This window comes from Oncorhynchus masou, chromosome 29 (genome assembly GCF_036934945.1).
Source record: "Oncorhynchus masou masou isolate Uvic2021 chromosome 29, UVic_Omas_1.1, whole genome shotgun sequence".
NCBI classification, from domain to species: Eukaryota; Metazoa; Chordata; class Actinopteri; order Salmoniformes; family Salmonidae; genus Oncorhynchus; species Oncorhynchus masou.
In genome coordinates, this window is record NC_088240.1 from 26301385 (window position 1) to 26328506 (window position 27122).

At 40.4% G+C, this 27122-nt stretch overlaps 1 protein-coding gene across 1 annotated transcript in view; it reads left to right on the forward strand.

Annotated features, from left to right (window-relative positions):
- The window catches only part of ttn.2 (titin, tandem duplicate 2), a 176248-nt gene that overhangs the window by 50186 nt on the left and 98940 nt on the right, over nucleotides 1–27122 (forward strand). The window contains exons 65-102 of the mRNA XM_064944764.1: nucleotides 16–294; nucleotides 395–682; nucleotides 807–1085; nucleotides 1203–1484; nucleotides 1577–1855; nucleotides 1986–2270; nucleotides 2426–2716; nucleotides 2874–3164; nucleotides 3316–3603; nucleotides 3722–3835; nucleotides 3988–4273; nucleotides 4372–4555; nucleotides 4733–4813; nucleotides 4937–5204; nucleotides 5301–5561; nucleotides 6028–6237; nucleotides 6346–6423; nucleotides 6522–6548; nucleotides 6679–6735; nucleotides 6825–6881; nucleotides 8718–8771; nucleotides 9173–9247; nucleotides 9705–9770; nucleotides 10046–10120; nucleotides 12054–12191; nucleotides 12394–12537; nucleotides 15435–17171; nucleotides 17520–19136; nucleotides 19378–19875; nucleotides 20196–20552; nucleotides 20764–20835; nucleotides 20934–21011; nucleotides 21705–21740; nucleotides 23960–24016; nucleotides 25407–25802; nucleotides 26176–26445; nucleotides 26552–26827; nucleotides 26926–27065. Coding sequence (XP_064800836.1) covers nucleotides 16–294; nucleotides 395–682; nucleotides 807–1085; nucleotides 1203–1484; nucleotides 1577–1855; nucleotides 1986–2270; nucleotides 2426–2716; nucleotides 2874–3164; nucleotides 3316–3603; nucleotides 3722–3835; nucleotides 3988–4273; nucleotides 4372–4555; nucleotides 4733–4813; nucleotides 4937–5204; nucleotides 5301–5561; nucleotides 6028–6237; nucleotides 6346–6423; nucleotides 6522–6548; nucleotides 6679–6735; nucleotides 6825–6881; nucleotides 8718–8771; nucleotides 9173–9247; nucleotides 9705–9770; nucleotides 10046–10120; nucleotides 12054–12191; nucleotides 12394–12537; nucleotides 15435–17171; nucleotides 17520–19136; nucleotides 19378–19875; nucleotides 20196–20552; nucleotides 20764–20835; nucleotides 20934–21011; nucleotides 21705–21740; nucleotides 23960–24016; nucleotides 25407–25802; nucleotides 26176–26445; nucleotides 26552–26827; nucleotides 26926–27065 — 10271 coding nt within the window. The remainder of the gene's footprint in view (nucleotides 1–15; nucleotides 295–394; nucleotides 683–806; nucleotides 1086–1202; nucleotides 1485–1576; nucleotides 1856–1985; nucleotides 2271–2425; nucleotides 2717–2873; nucleotides 3165–3315; nucleotides 3604–3721; nucleotides 3836–3987; nucleotides 4274–4371; nucleotides 4556–4732; nucleotides 4814–4936; nucleotides 5205–5300; nucleotides 5562–6027; nucleotides 6238–6345; nucleotides 6424–6521; nucleotides 6549–6678; nucleotides 6736–6824; nucleotides 6882–8717; nucleotides 8772–9172; nucleotides 9248–9704; nucleotides 9771–10045; nucleotides 10121–12053; nucleotides 12192–12393; nucleotides 12538–15434; nucleotides 17172–17519; nucleotides 19137–19377; nucleotides 19876–20195; nucleotides 20553–20763; nucleotides 20836–20933; nucleotides 21012–21704; nucleotides 21741–23959; nucleotides 24017–25406; nucleotides 25803–26175; nucleotides 26446–26551; nucleotides 26828–26925; nucleotides 27066–27122) is intronic.

Genomic DNA, 27122 nt, shown 5'->3' on the forward strand with positions numbered 1-27122 from the left:
GTTCTTTATTTTCAGAACCAGCTAAAGTTGTAGAGAGACCAGAGTCTTTCAGTGTGACTGCAGGTGATATTGCAGCTCTAGAAGTCAAAGTGTCGGGGACACCAGAGCTGAAACCAAAATGGTTTAAGGATGGAGTCGAACTCACCTCTGGACAGAAGTACAAAATCTCATTCTCAAAGATGATCTCCAGCTTAAAAGTTTTGTCTGCAGAAAAAGTTGACACAGGAGAATATACATTTGAGGTCAAAAATGAGGTTGGCAGTGATCTCACCAAATTAAACCTCACTGTACTAGGTTGGTGGCCACTTCCTATACACAGTATAGTATGACATTTGCCTAATTGCCTAGTGTTTTTCCTAATGCACTGGTTACTAACCATGTCCTTCTATAACAGATAAAACTATACCTCCAACATTTACAAGGAAATTGAAGGATTATCAACCTATTGTTGGAAAAGCTGGTGAAATGGACTGCAAAGTCTCTGGTTCCGCACCTTTCACCATTACCTGGTACCATGATGGAGAGGAGATCAAAACTGGACCAAACTATGAGATTACATTCAGTGACAACACCTGCATGCTCAAAGTGCCCACTCTTAAGTTGTCTGACTCTGGAGTGTATAAATGCAAAGCTGTAAACAAGGCAGGAACCAATGAGACCAGTGCCTCTTTCATTGTGAAAGGTCAGTAAATAGGAGGTTTGAATCTACAGTACACGTTTGGCCTTCATAATGACTATTGCTTTGTGAACTGACTGATTTAATGTTAGATGTCGGCAAGCTAAAAGTATGTCTTTTTTGTATTTAGAACCTCCTTCTTTCGTGATGCCACCTCAGCCATTGGAAGCAATGCCTGGCACAAATGTTTTGTTCTCAGCAATTGTCAAAGGAAGTGCCCCACTGAAACTGAAGTGGTTCAGAGGCACCAAGGAAATTTTGTCTGGAAAAGGCTATGAAATTGCTCTCCGGGACAGTACAGCTACAATGGAGCTATTCAAAATTGACAAATCCCACGCTGGAGAGTATACATGCCAGATTATTAATGATGCTGGAAAGGAAAGTTGCCCGGTTAACCTGTGTGTGAAAGGTTGGTCAATAATATAATTTTTAAATGTATTATTACAGATTTTATCAACAGAATTAAATCAAAATTACAAAATTAATCAGTATGTGGACTAACAAACTTCTATATGATTTAACTCAGAACCTGCGTGCTTTGTTAAGAAGCTGAAGGACCATTCTGTTGAAAAGGGTAAATCATTGGTACTTGAGTGCACATACTCTGGAACCCCAAAGATATTTGTCACCTGGTATAAGGACGGAAAACAGCTATATTCTTCTTATAAGCACAATGTCACTACCACTGAGACCTCCTGCATCCTGGAGTGTTTAAACACTGATGATAAGGAAGCAAGTGGGGAATACGCTTGTGAAGTTTCCAATGATGCTGGAAAGGATACCTGCAAAGCACAAGTGTCCATCTTAGGTTAGTTTACCTAAGTTGATCTGGTAATGTATTGGGATTGTCCTATCTGATGTGCATGTTTCTGATTTAACAATTTATATCTGTCACTTTAGAACCACCTTATTTCATTGAGAATTTGGAGCCAATGGAAGTGACTGCTGGTGATGCAGTTTGTTTGAAATGCCATGTGGGCGGAACCCCTGAAATAAAGGTGGCTTGGTTTAAGGCTGATGGAAAAGTGAGGTCCAGCCCCACTTGCAAAATAGAATATTCCAAAGGAATTGCTTGCTTGAAACTGAGCAAAGCAACCAAGGCTGATATTGGTGAATACACATGCAAAGCAGAAAACAACATAGGAACAGCCTCATCCACTTGCCGCCTCTCTGTCCAAGGTGATGCCCGCCATCTTTTATTTAGGAATGTTCTCTTTTTAATCTGGAGATATTCCGTTTTGACTCTGCATCATTGTTTCTGAAATTAACGATTAGTATTATATTGTTTGTTGAACTATCCTATTTTCAGAGGCAAAAACGCCACCTACCTTCCCCAAGAAAATAACCAGTCTTCAACAGACTGAAGGAATGGAAGTCAAATTTGAGTGCCGCGTGGCAGGCTCCTCGCCCATTGAGGTCTCTTGGTTTAAAGACGGTGAAACTCTGAAATCCACCGACTATACCATGAGTTATGATGATAACACTGCTGCCCTAAAAATAACCAGAGGTGAAATGAGACACTCTGGGGAATACACTTGTGTTGCTACCAACAGCGTTGGGACTGCATCCTGCAGAGCCAAACTCACTCTTCAAGGTCGGTCGGTTTTTCTTCAAAGAAGTCATTTTTTGCTTGCTGACTGAGAGACAGTGCACGTTCTGTATTAGTACCATGTCATATTGTACAATGTCAATACTTTCATTTCAAAGTATGCTGTATGTTCCACCTCTTTCCCATCATTGAACTTTTAGAGCCAAGATATCCCCCTGTCTTTGATAAAAAGCTGTCACCCATGGTGGACATTTCAGTGGGTGATAGTGTGGAATTGGAATGCCACATGACTGGATCTTTGCCAATAAAAGTCACTTGGTCAAAGGATCACAAAGATATTCGATCAGGAGGAAATTACAAGATGTCCTGCGTGGATAACACCCCACACCTTACTATATTGAAAGCAGCTAAAGCAGACTCTGGCCGCTACTTTTGCCATGCCACTAATGACATTGGAAAGGACTCTTGTTCCACTGAAATTACTGTCAAAGGTATTTGGCCCACTGGCACCCAATTTTAGTCCTTGAGAGACATTTTAGTTTCTTGAGAGACATTTTTGGTATAGTACTTTGTTTGCTTACGTGACACCTAACATGACCACTGCAATCTTGTTTCAGAAACCATTCATTCTTTTGTATTTATTTTCAGAGCGCAAAATCCCACCTACCTTCACCAAAAAGCCCACAGAGACCCTTGAGGATACAGAGGGCAAGATGGTGAAAATTGAGGCACGTTTGTCTGGTTCTCAGCCCATGACCATCAATTGGTACAAAGATGACATTGAGAGGCACAGCTCTGATCACTATGACATGTCCTTCAAGAGCAATGTGGCTGTGTTGTGTATCAAGAGCTCTGAAGTCTCAGACTGTGGCAGGTATACCTGCAAAGCCACCAATGAAGCTGGCACTGCCTCTTGTGAAGTGACAGTAACCATAACTGGTAGGTCCATATTAATATTACTATATTAATAATAATATTAATATGATTTTGTTGTGTTTCTCCATAGAAAACGAGATGTACATAACTTTTGTATGCATCTCTACTATGTGTCCCATGTATGTTTTTCCATGACTCTTCCCTATTTTCCCAGAACACAAGAAGCCCCCGACATTTGACCCCACTCTCAAACCTGCCACGCTGACCGAGGGAGAGAACCTGCATCTTAGCTGTCATGTCCATGGATCCCCTCCTATGAAGATTCAGTGGATGAAGGACAGAAAAGACTTGAAAAACACTTCCAGCACTAAAATCATTTTTGCCGATGACGTTGCCTCTTTGGAGGTCATGCGCGTATCAAAGAATGATGCAGGGGACTATCTCTGCAAGGCTACCAATGAAGCTGGTAGTGAATTCTGCAAGGCCAAAGTGACAATCAAAGGTACATCTTCTGGACCATATTTTGATTCCAGTCATATCCAATAACTTGTGGAATCAGCTGTCATGAATGAATGATTATGGTTTTTATAACAGACTTCTTGAATTATGCTTTATTGCAGAGAAATCCAAAGCAGCACCTAAACCCGCTGAAGAGGAATCAACAGCAGCACCAGTAAAGAAACTGGACAACTTGTTCTTCATCGAGGAGCCCAAGCCTTGCCATGTAGCCGAGAGTAAGTGTGATGAAAAGAGATTTAGAAGCATATAATTATTATTCAATTGACAAATTATTATTATTATTAATTATTATTCAATTGTTTAAACATTGGACAATCTAACATTTCCATAGTAAATGATGTCTTCAATATGTTGCGTTCATTTACAGAGGGCACTGCAACGTTCATCGCTAAGGTTGGAGGTGATCCCATTCCTAACGTGAAATGGATGAAGGGCAAGTGGAGGCAGATCACTCATGGTGGTCGCATCACTATTGAGCAGAAAGGCCCAGATGCCAAGTTAGAGATCAGAGAAATAACAAAGTCTGACTCCGGACAGTACAGATGTGTTGCAACTAACAAAGCTGGAGAAATAGAATGCAACACCGACATGCATGTTGAGGAAAGGAAAGAGGTTGTTGGAGTTGAGGGAGACTTCAGAGCAAAACTGAAGAAGTAAGTGAATCTCTCTTTGACAATTGTGTCTCTACCGTTCACATTCCACGAGAAACTGTACAAATAATATTTGCCTCTTCTATTTTCTTCCTCCACAGGACTCCATCTAAGCAGAAGAGTCCCCAGGAAGAGAAAGACATTGACATTGTAGAGTTGCTCAGAAATGTGGACCCTAAGGAATATGAGAAATATGCCCGCATGTATGGAATTACTGACTACCGTGGACTTCTTCAGGCCATTGAGCAGCTGAAGAGGGAGAAAGCAGAAGAAAGTGGAAGACCGGTAAATTCATGTAACATAAAGTTGTATTCAATTGAATTTAATGGCTTAGTCTTTTCTTCAGAACACAACAGTTTAATTTACTTAATATTAGTCATACAATACAGAATGGTGTTGCTTTTTAAAATATATAATGGCCACACAATAACTAGTCCTGCTTTGTGTTTTGATGTGATTTAGGAACTGGAGAGAGAGAGAGAATCGGACGAGGATTTGGCTGCTCTTGTGGCTGATTTGCAAAAGAGAATGGAACATACTGAGGTAGGTTCCTCATTAGCTACCACAATGAAATGTCTGACAATGACAACAGTAATTATCATGTATTATATGCATATTTATTTACATGAATGTCTAAGCACATATGTCTTCTTTATTTGTTTGCAGCCTGTCACCGTGAATAAGGACATAACAGATCAATCTACAGTCACCAACAAGGTTGCCACCTTTGAGTGTGACATCAAGATCAACTTTCCAGAGATCACCCTGTCCTGGTACAAGGGAACTCAGAAGCTTGACAACAATGAAAAATACGAAATCAACATTGTTGGTGACAGTCACATTCTGAAGATCAAGCAGTGTCAAACCAAAGACCAGGGCAACTACCGTGTTGTATGTGGCCCACATATCTCCAGTGCCAAACTGACTGTTATCGGTGGGTATCTATGGTTCTGCATTTGTTTATACAGTCCTTTATACTGTATCTGTAAATACTGACCGACATGCATATTTGTTCGTTGTGTCTTTACAGAGCCTGAGGTTGAGAAACATCTGGAGGAAGTTGTGTGTAAGGAGGGGCAAACATGTACACTGTCTTGCCAGTTTTCTATCCCTAATGTCAAAACACAGTGGTTTAAGAATGGAAAGCTTTTAGAAATGAAGGGCAGATACTCGCATGAGGTGGTCAACAAGATTCAGAGGCTGTCGATTAAAGACCTCCAACCAGAAGACCATGGACGCTATGCCTGCAGATATGACAACCTTGAATCAACTGCAGATCTATGGGTTGAAGGTGTGTATAGATTAAACCACATAATAATTGGTTGCTGTTGCATCTCCCATCATGTTGTAGAGTGGAGAAGATCACCCCAAACTAACCTCTTTTTTTCTTCATCACTTATTTTGTCACTAATCTTTAAATGTTGTTTTTTTTCACTCTTTTTCTCTTTTTTGCACTTTTGATTTGACATACTCTTTTTCTTCTTGGAACTCTCTGATAACATTTGTTCTACTTTCTTACACTTGTTGGTCTTGGAACTTTGCCACAAACCAACATTTCTGTCTTTCTTTCTTTCTTTCTTGTCTTTTGACTTTTTGTCTCTACTTTCATCCTATTGAATCACCCATCATGATCTGTTGAACACTTCTAACTGCATATCTATTCTCCATTGTCTAATTTGACTTGAATTTGAACAATGAGTTTGAATTATGAGAATAACCAGAAATATTCAAATTCATCACCACGTTATCTGTTTTAGCTGAACAAATTCACTTCACCAAACGTATCCAGAACATTGTGGTGGGCGAACGTCAAGCAGCTACCTTCGAATGTGAGGTGTCTTTCGACAATGCCATCGTTACATGGTACAAAGACACTTGGGAACTCAGAGAGTGCCCAAAGTATAACTTCAGAAGCGAAGGCAGAAGACACTTTATGATCATCCGCAATGTAACCAATGAAGATGAAGGTGTGTAGAGTTGCGTCAAACAAGCATTTTATGGATTTCTTTATTCTCGTTACCCAGATGAATACATCAGAATGGATTATTAAATCATCTTCATGACTAATCCTTTAGGCGTTTACTCGGTCATTGTGAGGTTGGAGCCCAGAGGGGAAGCTAAAAGCACAGCTGAGCTTTATCTTTCAGACAAAGGTCGGTATAGTTGTTAGCATTTGTTTTTGTTTTCCAGCTGTCTGTATCTCATAGTGGTCTTAATTCAGTTTTTAATATTTCATCTTCCTTTTTCACAGAAATTGAATTAGCAGGGGTACCCCATGGTAAGTATTTGATTTCTAGCTACACAACCTCTCAAATGTATCACAATTCCTAGTCAACGTATCTTAAATATGTAACTTATTTTATATATACTGTATCTTTGATATTTAAACCAAATTCAACATCTGTTAGATGTCCCTGATTCATCAATACGAATCCCTGATATGCCATCTTCAGTTACTCTAAAAGGTAAGAATGGGACATAAGATTGGCATTAATTATATAAATCTAAACTAACATAATTAATGAGAACTCAACATCTATATGTTTTTTTAAAGAATCTTCTGAATACTATTATGAAGAAGAGATGGAAGTGAGAGAGGTGGAAATGAGAGGTATATGGCCTTGCATTCTTTTATATTAAGCATCTTTCCATCACCATCAAACCACTAAAATCATCAAATAATTCACAAACGTTTGATTATTGTGCAAGATTTACATCATATTAATAGTAACCATCACCATCATCAATTTAACCATCTCCATGTTTTCACAATTATTCACGCTTTTGCAAAAACTCAGCAAAAAAAAGAAACGTCCTCTCACTGCCAACTGGGTTTATTTTCCACAAACTTAACATGTGTAAATATTTGTATGAACATAACAAGATTCAACAACTGAGACATAAACCGAACAAGTTCCACAGACATGTGACTAACAGAAATGGAATAATGTCTTGCTGAACAAAGGGGGGGGGGTCAAAATCAAAAGTAACAGTCAGTATCTGGTGTGGCCACCAGCTGCATTAAGTACTGGCCCTAGCCCTCACCCTCCGATCCAATAGGTCCCAGACGTGCTCAATGGGATTGAGATCCGGGCTCTTGGCTGGCCATGGCAGAACACTGACATTCCTGTCTTGCATAAAATCATGCACTAAACGAGCAGTATGGCTGGTGGCAGTGTCATGCTGGAGGGTCATGTCAGGAGGAGCCTACAGGAAGGGTACCACATGAGGGAGGAGGATGTCTTCCCTGTAACGCACAGCGTTGAGATTGCCTGCAATGACAACAAGCTCAGTCCGATGATGCTGTGACACACCGCCCCAGACCATGACGGACCCTCCACCTCCAAATCGATCCCGCTCCAGAGTACAAGCCTTGGTGTAACGCTCATTCCTTCTATGATCAACGCAAATCTGAACATCACCCCTGGTGAGACAAAACTTCAACTCGTCAGTGAAGATAACTTTTTGCCAGTTCAGTCTGGTCCAGTGATGGTGGGTTCGTGCCCATAGGCGATGTTGTTGCCGGTGATGTCTGGTGAGAACCTGCCTTACAACAGGCCTACAAGCCCTCAGTCCAGCCTCTCTCAGCCGATTGCGGACAGTCTGAGCACTGATGGGGGGATTGTGCATTCCTGGTGTAACTCGGGCAGTTGTTGTTGTTGCCATCCTGTACCTGTCCCGCAGGTGTGGTGTCCGGCTGTACCGATCCTGTGCAGGTGTTGTTACACGTGGTCTGCCACTACGGGGACGATCAGCTGTCCGTCCTGTCTCCCTGTAGCGCTGTCTTAGGCGTCTCACAGTACAGACATTGCAATTTATTGCCCTGGCCACATCTGCAGTCCTCATGCCTCCTTGCAGCATGCATCTTTCTTTTGGTGTTTTTCAGAGTCAGTAGAAAGGCCTCTTTAGTGTCCTAGATTTTCATAACTGTGACCTTAATTGCCTACCGTGTGTAAGCTGTTAGTGTCTTAACAACCGTTCCACAGGTGCATGTTCATTAATTGTTTATGGTTCATTGAACAAGCATGGGAAACTGTGTTTAATCCAATTACAATGAAGATCTGGGTTATTTGGATTTCTACGAATTATCTTTGAAAGACAGAATTGATTTTTCCTTACGAAAATGTATCAACCCCAACAAAATTGGCCATGAATTATAATCCACATAATAATTCACATTTCCTGTTGCTGCACAATTATTTTCTGCCTGTAGCAAATTGGCTCAAATTAAGTTCCTACATCTGTACGTGTTTGTACAACTTAGTAACATGATCTAACATTTCAGTCAATAATAACCAAGATCAATTGAACTAATTTCATTTGAACATGTTTAGACAAGTTGGTACACCTAAAAAGATGATTCAGTATTGTAACACCACCTAGCCAATATTCCAGCATTTCCCACTGCTCATCTAAACATTTTATTTTCATTGTTACTCCTTATTAGAGTATGAAAGCTGGACAGAAGAGACAGTAGTACAGAAAATCTCTACAACCACAGGTATCCCTTAGAATAGATGTTACCATTGCTGTTTATGTCTAACTCAAATGACCAAATGGTTCATCTTTAACGTTCCACCTTGAGCCACATTGGTATTAACATGTGTGGTGCTAAAAAGCATCCTTGTCTGTCTGTATGTTTGAGCCACTCTTTAAAAAAATCTTGAAACAGAATGTATGGGCTCCTACTCTTTGTATGTGTGATCGTACCATAGTGTGCTAGCTTGTGTTTGTGTGTCCGGAACACGGTCACAAATCCCACGTCCTTCTCTCTCCTTTGTTGTCCCACATGAGTTGTTTCATTTCTGTGTCTATATTTGTGTGTTATAACCGTAAACCTCTATCCTTAGCTAATGTGCCTTGTTGAACAATTATACTAATATATTCTCATTGTCTTATCAGCCCCGAGAGTACCTGTTGAGGAGGAGTCCGTCCAGAGTAAGAAGGTTGGAATGAGGGAGGAAATGCCACAAAAAGGTATTAAAAGAACAACTTTTGTCTGTCTTGGCTTACAGCAATGTTATGGCAAAGTTGGCAAACATGTTCATAGTCTTGTTCATGTGTCAGTTGGTAAACTCTTTAACAGCTTCTTTTTTATGTGATGTACATAGTCGGCAATGTTTTGGCAAAAGAAGTTCATGATATTTGTTCATGTGTCATTTATGAAACTCTGTTTACAGCTTGCTTTTCTTTTAACCGTGTCAAAGGTTTTCCCTGCCATGTCTTGCTTAGTTTAACGTGGTTTGTACTTTCAGTATTTATGATATTTGATTCTTTGCCCTTAAGTTGATCACGCATAGTGGCTTATCTGTTTGTCTGTATTGACTTCCATAATATATGTGCTTCTTTGGCAAGTACCTTACATGCGAATGCATGGATGTCCACAGTAGATACTGCTTTGCTACATTGGCTAACACAATGAGTGTCTTTAAAGTTTCTGAAGTGCACAAGAAACCCGAGGAGAAGGCTAAACCAGCTGAGGCAGCAGTACCACATAAAGGTATCTAAATATCTGCATTTCTAAATGATCTTTTGTGTTGATCTGGTTGATGTGTGTACATGTTGATAACTTACCCAAGTATGTCTCTCTTGTTGAAAAAAAAACTAAATTTGAAAAGAAGGGCTTTTACTATAAATATTCTACTTTTGCATGACTGTTTGTCTGTGTAAAGTAACCAATGTCCACTACTGTAAATTACATTATAGGATGAATTATATTTGTCTCTACACATTAACTCAGTGATAACTTGTACTTACTGTGATGATATTTCCAAGTACCTGAAGCCAAAAAGCCAGTGGAGGAGAAGATAACTGCAGAGGTTGTCCCAGAGAAACGTCCCTCTCCAAAAGGTATAGACTTAAATCAGAAATGATGTGCTTGTCTAACGATCTTGTCATGTTTGTCATGTATTCTTAATGTTCTTTTAACTAAATCTATGAATTTGTTTGTTTTAGTTGATTGTTTTTGTGGTTGTTGTACGTGAACCTTGTTTTCTTAAACTTTGTGTCCGTAATTATTTTGTATTTATTTGCATGACTTCTATAACCAATATTGTGCTCTTTTTATTTTGGTGTATGTAATTGTTCACTTGCAATATCTTAGAAGAACATGAAGAAGCAAAGGCACCTTTCCATAAGCCAGCTGAGAAACCTGAACAGGTTCCATTAAAGAAAGGTATACTGCATTTTTCCATGTGCTTCAGAAATGCTCCTACTGCTGCTGTTGTAGATCTTATGATGTTGCGTCTATGTCCTGAATATTTTCAGTTGTCTGTCTCTTAATACAATATGTTCTTGTTATCACGTTTTAAGGTATGACCTGGGTGCAGACAGTGTTGAAGAAAGTTTATTCTTTAAACAGGGGCAGGCAAACAGCAGGTTAAGGCAGGCAGGGGTCATTAATCCAGAGAGGGTGTAAGGCACCGGAACAACAGGCGGGCTCAGGGTCAGGTCAGGCAGGGGTCATTAATCCAGAGAGGGTGTAAAGCACCGGAACAACAGGCGGGCTCAGGGTCAGGTCAGGCAGTGGTCATTAATCCAGAGAGGGTGTAAAGCACCGGAACAACAGGCGGGCTCAGGGTCAGGTCAGGCAGGGGTCATTAATCCAGAGAGGGTGTAAGGCACCGGAACAACAAGCGGGCTCAGGGTCAGGTCAGGCAGGGGTCATTAATCCAGAGAGGGTGTAAGGCACCGGAACAACAGGCGGGCTCAGGGTCAGGTCAGGCAGGGGTCATTAATCCAGAGAGGGTGTAAGGCACCGAAACAACAGGCGGGCTCAGGGTCAGGTCAGGCAGGGGTCATTAATCCAGAGAGGGTGTAAGGCACCGGAACAACAGGCGGGCTCAGGGTCAGGTCAGGCAGGGGTCATTAATCCAGAGAGGGTGTAAGGCACCGGAACAACAGGCGGGCTCAGGGTCAGGTCAGGCAGGGGTCATTAATCCACAGAGGGTGTAAGGCACCGGAACAACAGGTGGGCTCAGGGTCAGGTCAGGCAGGGGTCATTAATCCAGAGAGGGTGTAAGGCACCGGAACAACAGGCGGGCTCAGGGTAAGGTCAGGCAGTGGTCATTAATCCAGAGAGGGTGTAAGGCACCGGAACAACAGGCGGGCTCAGGGTCAGGTCAGGCAGGGGTCATTAATCCAGAGAGGGTGTAAGGCACCGGAACAACAGGCGGGCTCAGGGTCAGGTCAGGCAGGGGTCATTAATCCAGAGAGGGTGTAAGGCACCGGAACAACAGGCGGGCTCAGGGTCAGGTCAGGCAGTGGGCGGTAATCCAGAGTAGTGGGGCAAAGGTACAGGACGACAGGCAGGCTCAGGCCAGGCAGAACGGTCTGAACCGGGAAACTAGAAAACAGGAGCAAGGAACAGGCGGGAGCCGGGAAACAAAACATTGGTAGGTTCTACGAACAAAACGAACTGGCAACAGACAAACTGAGAACTTATGTATAAATAAGATGGGTGACACCTGTAGAGGGCTGCAGACAAGCACAAAGACAGGTGAAACAGATCAGGGCGTGACACTTGTCAGTCTCTTGTCTGTCTATTTCACAGTTTCTAAATCATCTATGTAGCACTTTCTAACACTGCATGTTATTATCCCAAAGGATTCTGTGTGAATAAGCCTGTGTGACTAAGTTTATTCACTTCTGTCACCTTGTGCATTGAGTTTAGTGGAGTTGTCTCAATCATACTCTTGTCCCATGCTTTTATGGCTTTCACTCTTGTACTCGGTTTTTCTTGATAGCCCATAGTTTCTAATGTTGATGTCTGTATTACTTGAAGATGTCCCTCAAGCTGCACCCCATGTTGCGGAGCCAAAAGCTGAGCCAAAACCAGAGCCTAAAGTTTCACCTGTGGCTAAGGTTGAACCTGAACCGAAGGGTGCACCTGTAAAGAAACCAGAGAGTCCACCATCCAAAGGTATTTCCTGTCTTGTTTTGTGGAGTATTTATTCCCCTCTCTAATGTCACCTTTCCTTTGTGTAATTGTATGTATATTATACATTATTATGTTTATATAGCATCTAACATCGAAGTTCATTTTTATTTTGTGTCATATCTGTATGTAGTGTAATTATTACCTTGGTATGTGAACTCTAAATCAAAGTGCATGTTACTTTAAGTTCCTGAGAAAGCTAAGAAACCAGAGGCTTCAAAACCAGAACCAGGAATGCCAGCGGCCGTTAAAAAGCCAGAGACTGCACCTACTCCTTCTCATAAGGAGCCAGAGCCTACTCCTGCTGCAAAGAAGGTCCCATCACCACAAGGTATCAGTATCTCTCAAAAGAGAGGCAGCTTTCTGAGTCTTTTAACAACTTGTATGCTCTTTATACTCTTCCGTTTGTCAGTCCATCTTTGTCTGTCTGTGGCATTACAAAGTTTAAGACTATGTAATGTCACGTATTTTGAATCCGTATTTGTTGTTTTCTTGGTCAATTTTATGTCTGCTTGTTGTGCTTTCATCACAGCACATTGTATATTACTGATAATTTGCATATTCTTTGAAGTGCCAGAAGCACAAAAAAGACAGGAGGTAACTCCGCAGAGACCAGCTACCATCCCTCAAAAAGTGGCCAGAGAGGACATAGAGCCTCATGTGCAACCTGTGCCAGAACAAGGTATACACAATATAGGTTGTCAATGCTTCTCCCGTTAATGTTTAATGGCTTTCTTCTAACCAACCCCAGCTTTGAACATCTATGTCTTGTCTATGTTCACATTTGGTATCGTCTAGCTTCTACGTCACAGAGTTTGTCTTTTGAAATGTTTATGCACAACTGAAAAGTATTTTCACCAGTTGCTTAATTTTGTCTCGTCATAATCATCGTCATACAGTCTTACCACTCAATAGAGTGTGACTTGTGCAATGTCTGTGTTTGAAATGACTTTCTTGAATATCTTCATTGTATATGCATGTTTTTAACAATCTTAAATGGTCTTTTAAGTTCCTGTGGAAGAAAGAAAACCAGAACCTCTTAAGGTTGCCAGAAAGCCTGAATCAGTTATTGTGACGCCAAAGGAAGATACACCGCAAAAAGGTAGGGATTTATGCACTGACTTATGTACTGTACCGTACATACTGTTTACTGTGATGTCTTAAGAGTCTTCTTGAACTATTCTTTGTCTTAAGTTTACCATATTCCGGCTCTCCTTTTTCCTCAGTTTTCCGTCTGTTTGACAATCTAGACACTTTAAAGGGCAACACTTTAACTATCATCATGAAGCTGACTTAATGGTGTTACAATATGACATAATATTAGACTTATAGTTTATCATAAGTTGTTAAGACTGTTTTAGATATGGTCATGTTATGTTTGTGACCATGTTGACAATATGTTTGAAGTAAAGTGTTGCTTGCGTCGCCACGTGACGTTCTGCTTGTCAGATTTGTTGTGTTATGTAACAACCCTTTTGTCACTCTTCTGTGTTGCCAATGTCTAATGCGTGTCTTGTATGTGCTTCAAGTAATGGAGCCCAAACAAAAGCCTGTACCTGTTGTGAGGGTACCTGAGGTAAAACCTACTGAAAAGGTACCTGTTGAGAGGGTTCCTGAGAAAAAAACGACTGAAAAATTACCTATTACTAAACCTAAAAAGGAGATGGAAGAAGAAAAGAAAGCTCCAACTTCAGAAATAGAAGTTATGCCACAAAGAAAAGGAACACCGCCAGACACAGGTATTCTAAATGTGCTATATGTTAGTGTTGTTCAATTTATTAAAATCTTATTTCACCTCCAAATGTAGATATCAGGTGTATAATGGAAAGCCAGTACTACTTTCTTTAATCTGTGTTTTTAAACCCAATGTTTGTCTTTATGTTGTGTTTTGTCGTTAATCTCTTGCGACCTCCATTTGGTGGGAACTCTTAAAAACATCCTTAGAACTTCAAGTGACTTCTAGTCTTCAGATGGCTGAGAAAAAGAGATCTTCGAAAACTCATGAGTTGTGGGAGGTTTCTGACACGATGGAGAGAGCTCCTCCAATAGAAGAAGTCTTTCAGTATGAAGAAGCAGGGCATGAATATGAAGAGGTGTCATATGAGAACAAAGGTGATATGTTGGACAATAGCACTACATCGACATTCCAACAGAAGATTTCAGTGACCACAAAAGATATCCGTCCAGAAAAACTCTCTGTCCAAAAATATAAAAAGTCAGATATCAAACATGAACCATCTCTTAGTGAGGTTTCCAAGAGGAAAGATAGAGCTACTAAGGTTTTTACTACACCGAGACAAGAGGAAAGAAGTTCTGTTGAAATTAGATCTGATCTAGAGGCAGATTTACCAGCCAAACAGGATCGATCTCTTCAGAGGGAGCCTCATGAATCGTCCACAGAAGGAGAAGAAACACCTCTCAGGAAAAGTGTTTACACTGCAAGTTTAGTGTCTAGAGAGGAAGAAGGTACAGGCATTAAAACTAAGGGAACTCGCTTTGTTGATGTAGTTGAGTTAAAGACAGAACAGGCTACAATTGAAGATATACCTATCCATCAAGTAGTTCAATCTACAGAAGAAGATTTTGTCCAGAAAGCTGCCAAAGTTACTACAAAAGACAGTGTACCTATAAAGAAGGATACTGTATCTTTGGAAGTATTAAATGATGAAAAAGTGGACACTAAACTACAAAAATATGAAGTTTCCATCATGAAGCAAGGGAGTGCTAGTATGAGGGAAGAAATATCTATGAACAAGTCTCCTAATACGCATCAGGTAGTTAAGGGTGAAAGCAAGGCTATAGACACAGATAAAAAAGTGGACGAAAAGAAAACAGACATTGTAAAGAAAAAGGAAATAACCACCAGGGTATCAGACAAGAAGGAAGAGTCAGGTGGAAGACAGGAGATTCATGTTAAAACAGATTATAGTTCTCCAAGAAAATTATCTCCCCAGGAACATGAAGAATATGTTTCAAAACAAGAGGCATCTGTTATGGATGTTTCAGAGAATATAAATGCAGCCACAGATATTATTTCCCCCAAACCAACAGCAAGAAAGGAAACTGACATTCGATCTAACCAAGAAGGTATTGCTCAATCAGTAGAATGCCAAGAACCAGTAGAATCTTCTATCAGAGTAGAATCAGTAATTGAAGAAATATCAAATATACAAGTTAATACAAGAAAGGACAAAATAAATTTGTCAGAAGGTATCTCTCCAATAAAAGCGCTGTTGCCCAAAGAGAAAGGACAGGGATTAGTTGGTACTGAAGAGATACCTTGCACTGTTGAAAACTTCCAATCAAAGAAACAAGTAGTTGAGAAAGGCAAACCTTCCAAAGTAATTCAATCCAAGGAAGAAACCTTTAAGAAGACCCTTACTATGAGAAAGGAACTCAGTGCAGAGATATCCCGTACAAATGAGGATATCCAGTCAAAGAAACAGGTTATAGAAAAGGGCAAACCTTCTAAAGTAATTCAATCCAAGGAGGAAACCTTTAAGAAGACCCTTACTATGAGAAAGGAACTCAGTGAAGAGATACCCCATACAAATGAGGATATCCAGTCAAAGAAACAGGTTATAGAACAGGGCAAACCTTCTAAAGTAATTCAATCCAAGCAGGAAACTTTTAAGACTCTTACTACGGGAGAGGAAACCACTGAAGAGATTAGAATTGAGGTCATCCAACCTAAGAATCAGGTAGTTGAGAAAGACAAACCTACCAAAGTAATTGAATCCAAGGAAAGGGCTGACAAGACACTTACTATGAGAGAGGAGCCCATCGAAGCGAGACCTTTTACAGTTGAGGACATCCAAACTAAGAAACAGGTAGTTGAGAAAGACAAACCTGCCAAAGTAATTGAATCCAAGGAAAGGGCTGACAAGACACTTACTATGAGAGAGGAGCCCATCGAAGCGAGACCTTTTACAGTTGAGGACATCCAAACTAAGAAGCAGGTAGTTGAGAAAGACAAACCTGCCAAAGTAATTGAATCCAAGGAAAGGGCTGACAAGACACTTACTATGAGAGAGGAGCCCATCGAAGCGAGACCTTTTGCAGTTGAGGACATCCAAACTAAGAAACAGGTAGTTGAGAAAGACAAACCTGCCAAAGTAATTGAATCCAAGGAAAGGGCTGACAAGACACTTACTATGAGAGAGGAGCCCATCGAAGCGAGACCTTTTACAGTTGAGGACATCCAAACTAAGAAGCAGGTAGTTGAGAAAGACAAACCTGCCAAAGTAATTGAATCCAAGGAAAGGGCTGACAAGACACTTACTATGAGAGAGGAGCCCATCGAAGCGAGACCTTTTGCAGTTGAGGACATCCAAACTAAGAAACAGGTAGTTGAGAAAGACAAACCTGCCAAAGTAATTGAATCCAAGGAAAGGGCTGACAAGACACTTACTATGAGAGGGGAGCCCATCGAAGCGAGACCTTTTACAGTTGAGGACATCCAAACTAAAAAACAGGTAGTTGAGAATGACAAACCTGCCAAAGTAATTGAATCCAAGGAAAGGGCTGACAAGACACTTACTATGAGAGAGGAGCCCATCGAAGCGAGACCTTTTACAGTTGAGGACATCCAAACTAAGAAACAGGTAGTTGAGAAAGACAAACCTGCCAAAGTAATTGAATCCAAGGAAAGGGCTGACAAGACACTTACTATGAGAGAGGAGCCCATCGAAGCGAGACCTTTTACAGTTGAGGACATCCAAACTAAGAAACAGGTAGTTGAGAAAGACAAACCTGCCAAAGTAATTGAATCCAAGGAAAGGGCTGACAAGACACTTACTATGAGAGAGGAGCCCATCGAAGCGAGACCTTTTGCAGTTGAGGACATCCAAACTAAGAAGCAGGTAGTTGAGAAAGACAAACCTGCCAAAGTAATTCCTTCTGAAGAGGAAACACTTGACTCACAAGAGGAGGAAAAGATATCTTCAAAAGCCTCGCCTTCAAGAGGTATACTAAGTAAATCTAACATGTTTCATCTCATCATCTTGTCAGCAAAATCATCCGTCAATTCCATTTCACACTTAGTTTGAAATCAAACTTTTTTTGCCCAGTATTATTCATAAAGTTTCTTCATTCCAGTGTTTGCCATCCCATATCAACACATCCTCTTCGTGGTCAAAATCCACAACTCTTGTGTCATTCTTGCAATTCTCTGTTGTTTGTGTCTATGTTTTGTGTCTTTTTTGGATTGTGTTTTCTATTTGATCACATCTTTTTTGATATTGTATTGGTGCTCCATTGCTTACCACAATCTGTAGTATCTTGATCTTGACCATAGTATCATTTCATTTCAAGTACCAGCAGAGAAGAAGGAATCACCTCCACAACCTGTTGAACCACTTACAAAGAAAGCGTCTCAGCTAGAGAAAACTGTTGTTGCTGAAGGGGTGAAAGAATCTGAGCCATTTGGAAAGAAAGTGGCTAAACCAGAGTCTAAGCCAGAAATCAAGCCAAAGTCCAAGCCAGAGAAGATAGCTTTTGCTGAAAAGCCTGCTGAGGCACTTGTAAAGAAAGTGTCTACGCCAAAGTCTAAGTCAGAACCTAAATCAGAACCTAAGCCAGAGCCCAAGCCAGAACCTAAGACAGTGGCTAAGACAGAGCCTAAACCAGAGGATAAACCAGAGCCTAAGCCTAAACCAGAGTCTAAACCAGAGGTTAAGCTAGAGGCTAAACCAGAGAAGAAGGATGTTACTGAAGTAGGGGTGAAAAAATCACCTCCACAGCCTGCTGTGGTGTTGAAGACAGAGCCTAAGCCTAAACTAGAGAACAAGCCAGAGCCTAAGGCTAAGGCAGAGCTTAAACAAGAGGCTGAGCCAGAGACTAAAGTAGACACTAAGCCTAAATCAGAGCCTAATATAGAGGCTAAGCCGGAGCCTGAACCTAAACCAGAGCCTAAACCAGAGTCTAATTCAGAGGTTAAGCTAGAGGCTAAACCAGCGAAGAAGACTGTTACTGAAGTAGGGGTGAAAGAATCACCTCCACAGCCCGCTTTGGTGTTGAAGACAGAGCCTAAGCCTAAACTAGAGGCCAAGCCAGAGCCTAAGGTTAAGCCAGAGCCTAAGCAAGAGGCTGAGCCAGAGGCTAAAGTAGACACTAAGCCTAAATCAGAGCCTAAACTAGAGGCTAAAATAGAGTCTAAGCCAGAGCCTAAACCAGAGGTTATGCCAGAGCCTAGGCCTAAACCAGAAGCTAAGCCTAAACCAGAGCCTAAGTCTAAACCAGAGGCTAAGCTTGAACCTAAACCAGAGGCTGAGCCAGAGGCTAAAATAGAGACTACACCTAAATCAGAGCCTAAGCTAGAGGATAAAATAGAGGCTAAGCCAAACCCTCAACCAGATGTTAAGCCTAAGCCAGAGGCTAAACCAGAGCCTAAATCTAAACCAGAGTCTAAGCTTGAACCTAAACCAGAGGCTGAGCCAGAGCCTAAACCAGAAGTTATGCCAGAGCCTAAGCCTAAACCAGAAGCTAAGTCTAAACCAGAGCCTAAGCTTGAACCTAAACCAGAGGCTGAGCCAGAGGCTAAAATAGAGACTACGCCTAAATCAGAGCCTAAGCTAGAGGCTAAAGTAGAGGCTAAGTCAAAGCCTAAACCAGATGTTAAGCTTAAGCCTAAGCCAGAGGCTAAACCAGAGCCTAAATCTAAACCAGAGTTTAATCTTGAACATAAACCTGAGGCTAAACCAGAGAAGACTGTTCTTACTGTAGGGGTGAAAGACTCACCTCCACAGCCCCCTGAGCCACTAATAAAGAAAGTGACTACACCAGAGAAGACTGTAGTTGCTGAGGAGGTGGAAGAATCACCGCCAAAGCCACTTGTAAGGAAAGTGGCTAAACCAGAGTCGAGCCCAGAGAAGAAGGCTATTACTGAAGATGTGTTTCTTTCAAGTGGAGAAGAGGTTGCAACTCGAAAAGGTATAACAAGGGCAATCCTTGAAATACAAATCTTCACTCTTGCGTCACTCTTAAAATCTTGCTTTTTTGTTGTTTGTTTGTATGTTGTTTGTGTGTACATTTTGTGTAATTGTGTTTGGGATACTTCCGTATTTGTTTATCCTTATGTGTTTGCTGTTTGATCACATATTGCCTTTGTATTTTCTTGATGGTTCACTTCTGTAGTATGTTGTTCTTGACCATAATATAACTTTATTTCAAGTACCAGCAAAGGAGAAGGAATCACCCCTACAACCTGTTCGACCACTTACAAAGAAAGTGCCTAAACCAGAGAAAACAGTTGTTGCTGAGGAGGTGAAAGAATCACCCCCAAAACTGTCTGAGCCACTTGTAAAGCGAGTGTCTTTAGCAGAGTCTAAGCCAGAGAAAACTATTGCTGAAGAGGTGAAAGAATCACCTCTTAAGCCGACTGAGCCACTGGCTAAGAAAGTATCTAAACCAGAGTCTCAGCCAGAGACTAAGCCAGAGAAGGTGGCAAAGAAAACAGCTATTGCTGAGGAGGTGAAGGAATCACCTCCAAAGCCCACTGAGCCACTTCCTAAAAAAGTGCCTAAGCCAGAGACTATGGTTATTGCTGAGGTAGAATCTCCACCAAAGACTACTGAGCCACTTGCAAAGAAGGTGCCTAAGCCAGAGACTAAGCCAGAGACTAAGCCAGAGAAGACAGCTAATGCTGAAGAAGATGTTGTTCCCAAAAAAGGTATAACGAGAAAATCTTGAAATGCAAATCTTTAATCTTCACTCTTAAAATCTTTATATTTTGTGTGTTATGTTTGTGTTTACGTTATGTGTTTTTGATGTTTTTCTCTGTCTTTGTGTGTGCTATGTTTATATTTGATATAGTCTTTCTCTGATACTTTATCAGTAGTCCAATGCATACCGCAATCTGTAATATCTTGATTTGTCAGGTTGTTATTGTGAAGAGAATGTGTTCTCAATGACTTACCTCGTTAAATAAAGGTAAAATTAAATAAAGCAGAATTGACTTTGACCATGGTATAATTTTATTTCAAGTTCCAGCAAAGGAATCACCTCCAAAGCCTGCTGAGCCTCTTGCAAAGAAAGTGCCTGCACCAGAGAAAACAGCTATTTCTGAACAGGTGGAATCACCTCGAAAGCCTGCTGAGCCACTTCTTAAGAAAGTGTCTTTGCTAGAGTCTAAGCCTGAGCCTAAGTCTGAACCTAAGCCAGAGAAGAAGGCTGTTGCTGAGCCTCCAAAGCCAGTGGAGCCACTTGTAAAGAAAGTCTCTAAGCCAGAGAAGAAAGCTGTTGCTGAGCCTCCAAAGCCAGTGGAGCCACTTGTAAAGAAAGTCTCTAAGCCAGAGAAGAAAGCTGTTGCTGAAGTGGTGTCAAGTGAAGATGTTGCTGCCCAAAAAGGTATAACAAGGACAATCCTTGAAACACAAATCTTAAATCTTAAAAATCTTGCTACCCTGTCTGTTATGTTTGTGTGTGTTATGTATTCTGGATATTACGTATTATCTGTTATGTGTCTATGTGTGTTGATGACATGTTTCTTCTCAGTAGTTTAATGCTTATCCCAACATGCACTGTCTTGATTTTGACCTTTGTACAATTTTATTTTAAGTACCAATAAAGGAGAGCCAAACATTTCCAAAGCCCACAGAGCCACTTGCAAAGAAAGTCAGTCCTCTTGAAGGTAAATGTCTGTTTAATGTTGCATCATGTATGTTCTTCAAATACATTCGTGAATGAATGTTTCTTGGGCAAATATAAATATTAAACATTCTTTTGAAGCTCCTCAAGATAAGAAAAAGACTACACAGGAAACAAAGCCTGCCTTCCAAGTGCAAGACAAAGATGATACGGAGACAGGTATTCAACAACAACAAAAATTCACAAAAATAAAATGACAGACTAATATCTCGAAAACCACACCATCCAAATACTACTAAGCATTCTATCTTAAGCCTCATTATAGTCTTAGAGGGTTGAGGCTAACATATTTTGCTTGTTTTTTTCTTCAAGTCACCTAAACGTGTTTGCATTAATCTCATTCAACAAAGATGGTTGCCTCTTCGATCCACAAAAACATGCCTGTTCTTTGTCCAGTCTCGTTATAATGTTTTATGTGCATGTTATACTATTCAAATCAGGTAGGTGCCACCTCTAACCACCTTCATAGCAATGCTGTGGTTCTGTATATAATGTCACATCATGTTAAATGTCTTACTAAGTTCTCGTCCTAAAATTCATTAGTGAATGTCATAGTTTCCCTGTTATATCTTCACTTGATAGTATTACTTCAGTCTTCTTCATCTTTGATTGGTTATGGGAGGAAATTCCCTTGGAATTCCCGATTGGTTCCACAAGATAATGTCCAATACCATTCAAAGACAAAAGTGAATCAATTTTCTTAACTGATTGGGCTGGTTATACAACTCCTCTCAATCACATCTCAATGTCCTGACCATACTTTATACATTGAGGCTTGTATCCCATATATCTTCAAATTAATGTGAATCTTTGTACTAAACAGTGTTTACTTTTCCTTAATTCCCCTACTAGGTGAAGGCAAGCAGGCACCTGGACCTGCTAAGAAAGGTATGATGAATACTCTACATTTCACTATTCCTTGCATATAAACAAATATCCAGCTCAATATTTTAAATATACAGTCGAATTTCCTACTTTATTGTTTTCTGTGAGTTTTGTTTGTGTGTTGTCTTGTTTGCTGTATAGCTAAATCTCAGTGTTGGATGTGATGTTTTCAATGTTGTTATCTTGTTCAGTGAGCTGTTATGTGTAATATGAAACCTTTACTGCAGTTCTCCGACAAAAAGCAAAAATTCATGTTGAGAAAGAAGAAACACTTGTACTGCCAACCTTGAAGAAAACAACCAGGATATCCAAAGATGTGGAGCAAGAACAGGAGATCATATCACTGAAGAAAGTGCCTTCAGTCCCTTTTGAAGATCAGCCAGCGCCACCAAAGAAACCTCCTCCGAAAATTACGAAGCATACAATCCATGACTTTGAAGAGAGAGTGTATGAAGAAGTTGAAGTAACAGTATATGAAAGGTATGAGGCAGAGCAAATCGACAAGACAGATAAAATCAGCCAGATACCTGATGGAGCTAAAATAAAGACACCTAAAGAGGTTGAAACAACAGACTCAACTGAGGACAAATGGTCTCGGAAGACCATCCCCAGAGATGAAAAAGAAGAGGACAAAATGACTTTAAAGAAAACTCCCAAGGGTGTGAAAGAAGAGGAACCAACAGACCCCAGTTTAGCCCTAAAGAAAGTGTCCAGATTGCCATCAGATGAAAAAGGAGAAGAAACTGTGAAGTTAAAACCGTTCCAAAAATCTCCTAAAGCAGGAACCGTTGAGCCAGAGAAGGACAAGTACAAAGATAAGGAATCTGGGGCTTTCAAAAGAGGTGAGAGACCATCAAGAGATGAAGACATCAAAGAACCTGCTGATCGTAAGAAAGCTGATAGAGTTCCTAGTGCTAAAGAAGAGCCACAGGCAGTCAAATTAAAACCAGTGACCAAAGTTCCTGAAGATGAACAAGTCCAGGATTCGGACAAACCACTGACAAAGGTGAAAAGGATTACAACACAGGAGCAAGAGAAGGAAGATGTTAAATTGAAGCCATTTTCAAAGTCACCTAAAGCTGAAGCTGTGAAGCCTGAGAAGGAGCCTGAGAAGGAGAAAGAGGCTCAAAAACCCCTTCAACAAAAGCCAAGTCCTCCAAAGACAGCACCCATAAAGAAAATAGAAAAGAGTCCTAAAGAGGAAGAGCCAGTACAGTTAAAAAAGGTTGAGCAGGTGCCAAGAGAACAAGAGGACAAAGAAAAAGATAAACCCTCAAAGCATGAAGAGACACTTAAGAAAATGGTAGAACTGAAAAAGACTCCTTCACCTAAGGTTGAAAGACCAAAGCCAAAAGAAATAGAAAAAATTACTATGGAGAGGAAGCCCAGTGCGGAAAGAACCAAAAAGCTACCCAAAGAAGTTTCACCAAAAGATTCATTTGAAGGTGTTACCCTCAAAAAAGTTCCAAAGAAATCACCACAAGAGGAAACTGATGGAGCACCACTGAAGAAGGTGCCGGCAATGAAAGAGCTTTCCCCTAAAGCTGTACAGTTACGAAAGATCTCGACTCAGCTGGAGGAGGAAGTATTTGAGGAGGAGCCAGATGTTGAGGAGGAATCTGACAGTGAAGGTTGGGGATGGGAACTTGCCCCTCGTGATAGTCCTGGATCCACAGAAGATTTGGGAGAGGAAGGTGATGCACTTGGAATGCCAAGACGAGGTGAGATGAAGGCTGGAGCGAATCACCATTGAAGAAAAAGTCCTTAACCCCAAATAATCTCCACCCATTTTCATCTGAATGTTTTCATTTTCTACATGTTAATGTTTTTCATAAATTCGTATTGTTTCTCCATGTCCATCAATTTCATCAGAAAAAGTATTTCATCCTAAATAATCTTCATCCATTTCCATCTTAATGTTTTTATGTTCTATGTGTTGTTTGTCATCATTTTGTGTTGTTTATCAATGTCAGTCTCCATGTTTCTATTGATTGTCTGTCAATCCATGTAAAAAGCACATGTTTGGCATGCTGTTTTTCCACATGGTGTTTGACATTGTGTATTATATACCCATCTACCATCATCCATTGTGAATTTGTTTCCATCCTCACCCGTCTTTATTTATCTCTCCATATTGTATGTACGATTCTGAGCAAAATATTTATAAGGGATTTGAATGTGATCTGTCTTTACGGTATAGTCATTTTAAATATCTTAAACAGATGGAAAGCCAGCAGAAGAAGCAGGCACAGGCAGAGGTAGAGGTAGAGGCCTCAAAGGTAAGACTGGTTACATCCATGTGAAACTTTTTTTGAGTGCCGCGTCAGCACACTCTACTCTCAATGTTCTCACTGTAACTTATTTTGAATAGTTATATAATGACCAACATTTTGCACTGTTCAAACTTTAAAACGGGCAGAATGATTCAACTTAAATTGCTTGTCAACAGCTTTTTAATATAATTTATACTTTTTAAACTATTAACCTTTTTGTCCTCCCCAAAGCCTCCATCCACTTCAATGGGATGTCTTCAACATTATAAACTTCCCATAATTCAGCAATGACATCCAACATTCTATCCACTGTCAACACTTGCTTTTGATACAAATCAGCTACTTTGACCACTTTTCTAACAAGTTAGACAAAACTTAGTCTATAACCAGTTTTCCATCAAACCTTTTTATGCGAGTGAAGTACATGTTGGATAAAAATGTCACAACAGGCCTGATGAAAAAGCTAATTTGTCGCTACCATCCAAATGTTGACAAAACAAAATACGTTAGACAAGGTGGGATCTTTTTGTGTCGGTAAAATGAATTATGTGAGAAATGGCGGTGGAACTATTTTATCGAACCAGGGTCTGTAACGACACCTCTAGCACTGAGATGCAGTTTCTTAGACCGCTGCGCCATTCGGGAGCCCCCCCCCCCCCAAGTGTAGTGATAATGCAAATGGAACTGTTAACACGCATTTATCATGTATTATCTTGAATAACAACCACCAATCAACACATACAAACTCCCTGTTTTTTCAAGTGTACTATCTCACTACTATTTCTCTGATAGTCCTTAGCCTGATTCTACTTCACTAGCATACATTTTTCAATGCAAGCCAGTAGCATCTAAAAATGTAAACTTCTAAAATGAAATGCTGTACCTACGCTCTCACATTATCTATTAGGAAAAATATTTTTCTAGTTTAACACAGTGTTACAAATGTATTAGTTTGAACATTTGAACACTTTTAAAGTTGCGCTATGCAGAAATCGCTCCTCCATTTCTTGGTTGCTAAAACTCTCAATAGTTTGCCTAATGTCAGTTTATGTGACAAAATAAGATAGTATAGTGTAGAGAATCATTGTACCATCTAAACCACTGTGAAATATAGTTTCCATAACCAAAAATAATGTTGTTGTGTCAGCTGTTTCAAGCTGGTGTACAAAACCAAAAGTAAAAGATGCAAAAACAACACTTAGGAACGGGAAGCATTGACATAGTGCACATAGAACAGATCTACAGCTTCTTAGACTTGCTTTCAAGTAGAATGATAGATCTATAACTCACATTTCTATGTGAATTTGGTCAGTTCACCCAAAACATTACATATCAACATTTTAACTGATGTAAACAGGCTAAAAATCTAATTTGTGCAATTGTGTCTGAATTGTAGCAGGCAAAACCCCATCCCCTGGTGAAGGCAGGGGTAGAGGACTGAAACCCGGAGGTGGAGGAGACAAACCACCCGATGCTAATCCTTTCGGATTCCAGCTTAAGGCAGTTCCACTGAAGTTCACGAAACCGCTCAAAGACATAGTGTTACAAGAAGGGGACGCTGTTGGTGCTTCTGCTACGTTTGAGTGTGAGGTTTCACCTTCTACTGCAGTAACTACATGGATGAAAGATGACAGCAACCTAAGAGAGAGTCCAAAACACAAATTCACCTCTGATGGCAAAGATCGCAGACTCGCCATTATTGACGTACAACTTTCTGACACTGGAGAATATACCTGTGTAGCCAAGCTGGGCAACAAGGAAAAGACAACAACCGCTAAACTCATTGTTGAAGGTATTTCAGATAATTATGAATTGATGTATTTATAAGAATCTTCTTTTTTTAACAAGATCATGTAAACCACTGAAAAGTTGATCGCAATTCATTAACAGCTAATGTAGCTTAAATAAAAAGGTTTTACTTAATGTTTTGTTTTATATTTTTTTATAAAAATGTATACCGTATAACTACACAATTTTATGGAAAGTACTCCCTTTTTGATAAAGTATTCCTTAATCTATGTAGCTTCTATGTCAGATTTAAGTTGCACTGATTATTACATGTATGTATTATTGATATGGGTTGATGCATTTTACCTTTACATTTTGATGCAAATAACTTGTACGTAAATAACAACCTCATACTAACCCAATACTTACGCATTCAGAACTGCCCGTGAAGTGGGTGAAGGAGCTGGATGAGGAGACGTCAGTCCTGAAGGGGCAGCCTATGTACCTGACCTGTGAGTTGAACAAGGAGAGAGAAGTGACCTGGATGAAGAGTGGTAAGATCCTCAAAGTAATCCCTGGAAAGGTGGCCATCAACGTCATTGGAATGCAACAAGCCGTTACGATCCAGAACACGGGCGATGACGACGCTGGCATCTACGCATGCGAGTGTGAACTCATCAGGACCAAAACAACTGTCAAAATCATTGGTTTGTAGATAATTCCCTAAAGAAACTGTTGACACCTACCAACGACATAAATATAGTCAATCTGTTCATCTATGTATGAAAACTGATTTACATCTTAATTTTACAGAAATTATCAGAGACTGGTTGGTGAAACCATTGAGAGATCAGCATGTGAAACCCAAGGCCACTGCCACTTTCAAGTGTGAGCTCTTCAAAGAAACCCCCAACTGGAAGTTTTTCAAAGGCAACGATGAGATTACTAACGATCCTACTGACAAGACTGAGGTCAAGAAAGAAGGAAAAGTCCTGACTCTCACAATAAAGAATGCACAGCCCGACGATATTGGAGAATATGCCATGGAAGTTGAAGGCCACAGATACACAGCTAAACTGACTCTTGGAGGTTGGTTGCACAATCACACATATCTTGTATGTTGTTGAATCAAGGAAGGCTACCTACATGAAATGAATGCTTATTATATACTTTTGATATTTTTACAGAACGTGAAGCTCAGATCTTGAAGCCTCTCTCCAGTTGTGAGGTGGTCGAGAAAGAAGATGTTACATTTGAAACGGAGATATCTGAAGAGGATGTGCCTGGAGAATGGAAACATAGAGGGCAGGTCTTAACAAGATCACCGGTAAGACTTGTCTTATGATTTGACTGAAATATTTCCCCAGACATTAACCGTAACCTA